Source organism: Cystoisospora suis (genome assembly GCF_002600585.1).
Source record: "Cystoisospora suis strain Wien I chromosome Unknown contig_3895, whole genome shotgun sequence".
In the NCBI taxonomy this organism is placed as follows: Eukaryota; Apicomplexa; class Conoidasida; order Eucoccidiorida; family Sarcocystidae; genus Cystoisospora; species Cystoisospora suis.
Genome location: NW_027156690.1, coordinates 1 through 3,808, shown reverse-complemented (window position 1 = coordinate 3,808; position 3,808 = coordinate 1). Strand labels below are relative to the sequence as shown.

The 3,808-nt window shown below is 42.3% G+C and overlaps 1 protein-coding gene across 1 annotated transcript; it reads right to left on the bottom strand.

Annotated features, from left to right (window-relative positions):
• Positions 1 to 290: 290 nt before the first annotated feature.
• CSUI_007381 (uncharacterized protein) lies at positions 291 to 3,319 on the bottom strand. The gene is made up of 4 exons (XM_068067527.1): positions 2,978 to 3,319; positions 2,156 to 2,204; positions 823 to 1,218; positions 291 to 632 (listed from the first exon to the last, which is right to left on the bottom strand). The coding sequence occupies exons 1-3, from the start codon at positions 3,075 to 3,077 to the stop codon at positions 945 to 947; spliced, it is 423 nt and encodes a 140-aa protein (XP_067920496.1). The 5' UTR covers positions 3,078 to 3,319; the 3' UTR covers positions 291 to 632; positions 823 to 944.
• Between the last annotated feature and the right edge of the window lie 489 nt (positions 3,320 to 3,808).

Sequence of the window (3,808 nt, the reverse complement as noted above, 5' to 3'; positions counted from 1 at the left end):
AAGAAGAAGAAGAAGAAAGGGGGAAGAAAGAAATAGAATGAAAGAAAGGAAGAAAGAAAGAGATAAGGTTCTAAAAGAGGTAGATTCAGAAGGGTAGACACGCACTGGATGTGTGATGGAGAAGAAAAGAAGAAAGAAGAGAAAAGGTGGTCGAGAGGAGAGGAGAGAATAAGGTGATAAGAGACAGGAAAGAGGAGGTTGAAGAAGAGCTGGGGGCTAGAGAAGTTATGAAATGATGGGAGGCATGTCTTTTCCTCATTCATTCGCTCGGACAAACAGTCAGAGAAAGACAGAGACAGAGACAGGTGTCTCCGGACACAAGAAGAGTCTTTAGAAACAGAAATCCTATACAGTTCTTCTCTTCTTTTTTTCTTTCTTTCTCTCTTTCTTTCCCCTTCCCTTATCTCTTCTCTTTCCTTCTGACTGGTTGTTTAATATTGTGGATACCTACATCGGTCTCAGGTGTATATACACTCGGAAAAGAAAGAGAGGACAACTTGGTGACAGGGGTGAAAGAGTCTTCATCTGTTCGCTTCTTTGAAAGTGTCTTTTTTCTTTTCTCTTCTTCTTTTTCTCACCTCGCATGCAGGGGCTGCTCCCGAGAGGTGCGTCCGTTCCTGTCGCCGATGTCTCTAAGAAAGAAAGAAAGAAAGACAGAAGCAGAAAGAAAGAAAGATGAAGAGAGACAGGGCTGCAGCGAGAGATGGAAAGAAAGAAAGACAGAAGCAGAAAGAAAGAAAGTTGAAGAGATAAAAGAGGTGAATTTCCAAAGTGCGTGAAAGTTCATAGGGCTAGATAGAGAGTTTAGCAACGGAGACTCACAGATGACTGTGAAAGACATGCAACGACGACTATAGGAAAAGTAGGACTCGCAGAAGAAGAAGAAGAGGTATCTTCTCCTCCTCCATTTCCTTCTTCTCGTTGCTCTTCTTGTCTTCTTAAACTCATCTTCTCTCCTTCTCTCTCTCCTTCTTCTCTCCGTCTGAGAGACCCGTCTGTCTCCCCTGTAGAGGCGACTGTGTCTGTATGGTCGCTACTAGGTCTTCTGCCTCGTACATGCGGCTCTTCTTCTTCTTCAGATGTGTGGGGGGTGCCGTTGCGATTCCGCGAAGAAGAAAAGAAAAACAGAGATGAAGAAGAAGAAGAAGATGAAGAAGAAGAAGAGGAATAAGAAGAAGAGACGCTCCCTTCTCCCACAGCAGCTCGATCTCTTCTTCCCTGAACAGGTTATGAGAAGATACATAGGGGGATAGATGGAGAGAGAGAAATAGGGAAAGAAAGAAAGAGGAAAAGGCACAAAAAAAGACATAGTAGGGAGGGCAAGAGGAAGATAGAGACAAAGAAAGAGAAATAACTCTCGTGCTACAGTGTACATACACACACCTACAAAGAGATCAAAAAAGGGAATGAATGAATGGACCTCCATACACCGAACCTTCCCCACTCTATCCTCCATCTACCTTTGATCTACCCTTAGCCTGTCTCGGATCTATCTCTCTATCTCTCTTTAATCTATCTACCGATCTACCTTTGAGTCTGCCTATGTATCTGTAATCTATCTCCCACGGTCCTTTCTGTCTTCGCTTGATCAATCTCTTTCTCTCTCTCTCTCTCTGTCTCTCTGTCTGTCTGTCTAGATAGGAGTGCGTCTTGAGTGTAAGATTCGCTTGGGTCTTCGAAGAGAGAAAGCAATCGAGACAGAAGAGATGAGGCCCCCATCCAAAGACACACACAGAAAAATGGAGATGCAGAGAAATCACTATGACCCAAAGAAAAAGAAGAAACCGCATGAGAGAGAGAGGAAGAGGGAGGAGATTCTTTCTGTCTCTCTCTCTCTCTTTCTCTCTCTGTAGGTATGGATCTATCTATGTATGTATGAAGAGACATATAAAAGAAGAAAAAGGTGGTTGCTTTGTGTAGAAAGATGAAGAAGATCGAGACTGTACAGGGGGATGAAAAGACAACAGAAAGAAGGAAAGAATTCCCAGCAGAATAGAGAAACAATCTTCTTCTCCTTCTGCTTTGTCTGCCCCAGCTCTCTTTATCTCGTTATCTTTCTCTCTCTATCTTATCTCTCTTCTTTTCTTTTCTTTCTGATCTTCTCTGTCTCTCTATTGTGGGCTCTAGGCGTTTTTTTTGTTCCTACGTCACTTACCTGCTTATAAGCGGAGATTCGGACCTTCTGATTCGTACCCGGATGAACTCTACACCCCACAGAAACAGAAGAGAAAGAAAAGACAATTGAAATAAGAAGAAGAAGAAGGAAGAAGAAGAAATGTATGAGAGAGCAGAGAGAAAGAAAGATGAAAGAAAGAAATGAACTCGACGATTGAAAAGCTCTCTCAAAAGTTCACGCATTCTGCGTACATACACCCTACTGTACATATACACCTGTATACATGTACATAGATACATCTGCATGCATACATAGATAGATTAGAGACTGATAGATAGATTGAAGACAGATCTACTGGGATCATCGGCTCGTGAAGCCTATAGGGAAAAAACGAAATACCGAATATGTATAGAAAGATAAGAAGTCTCTTTCTTTGTCGATTCTTCTCTTCATTGTTGGTAGACAGAGACATGGTCTCTCGAGTAAGAAGAATATGAGAGACGGCATTTGTGATGTATCTTCTCTTTTCTTTTCTTCTCTCTTTCTCTCTCGAAAAGAACAAGGAGAAAGAGGAGCTTTGCGCAAATGAATGAAATAGATTGGAGACACTACGCCGTGTGTCTCGCTTGGCGAGTTAACTGCGTCTGCGATGAGGGAAAGGAGGAGAAGAAGAATCGAGACATATACACGAAACGTGCAAGAGAGCTGAGTGAGGAGGAAGAGAAGAAGGAGGAGACGAGAAAGAAAGAAGAGAGAGAGCGAGAGAACAAGACAGGTAGAGAAATGAAAGAGTACGAGTGGCAAGAAAAACGTGAAGAAGAAGAAGAGAGAGAGAGAAAGAGAGAAGAAGAAGAAGCTTACGTGATAGGGGCAGATTTCCATCTATAATCTGCAGGTGTGAGTTTGAGGTATGACAAAGCGACGTGATGTCTCTCGCTCTCCTTCTCGTCTCTTTCTTCATTCTCTTCGCCTTCCTCTCTCTCACTTCTCCCTCCTCGACCTAAGAGAAAGAAAGAAAGAAAAGAAAAAACATCTCAAGAAAAATAGACATACACACACGAGAGAGAGAGAGAAAGAAAGAAAGAAGGGTATCTACGAATGAAGACGAAGAAGAAGATGAAAGGTCTGTCTCCGATGTGAAGACAGTGACTGCCTGCAGAAGTGTGACAGCGTGTGTCTCCTCCTCCTACTGCTGCCCCTGCTTCTTCTTCTTCTTCTGTTTCTTTCTCGCGACTTCATTCGCTCATTGAAAAGGCAGAAAAGCATCAGCAAACAAACCCAGGGAGAATAGAAGAAGAGAAAGAGGAAGAAGAAGAAGAAGAAAGAAGGAGAGAAAGAAGAAGAGAAAGAAGAAGAAGAGACAAGTTGAAATCTCTCTCTTCCTCATGCATGTCTCTCTGAGTAAACAGTATTAGACCCCTACATACAGACACCCGTAGAGATGTGTATCTATTGTGCTTCTATGTGGACCTATAGAGATAGATATCTATATCGACAGATTCATTCATTCTCGTCCTCTCTCCATCTCTGGCTCTCTGGAGATAAACACATGAACAGATAGAAAACACTTACACGCAAAGTATCTCGACATGTACATATAGATATATAGCTATAGACGTAGTGATATGAAGTGTAGGGGAGAGGCAAGCCTACACACATATTCATACATAGATATTCTAAACAGGAAGAAGG

Bases quoted from the DNA above. Each gene is read 5' to 3' on its own strand.
- CSUI_007381 (XM_068067527.1), bottom strand. From the start codon at position 3,077: ATGAAGAAAGAGACGAGAAGGAGAGCGAGAGACATCACGTCGCTTTGT. The intron at 2,205-2,977 runs GTAAGCTTCTTC...TGTGGGGTGTAG, and splicing joins TGGAAATCTGCCCCTATCAC to AGTTCATCCGGGTACGAATC. The intron at 1,219-2,155 runs GTAAGTGACGTA...TAACCTGTTCAG, and splicing joins GAATCTCCGCTTATAAGCAG to GGAAGAAGAGATCGAGCTGC.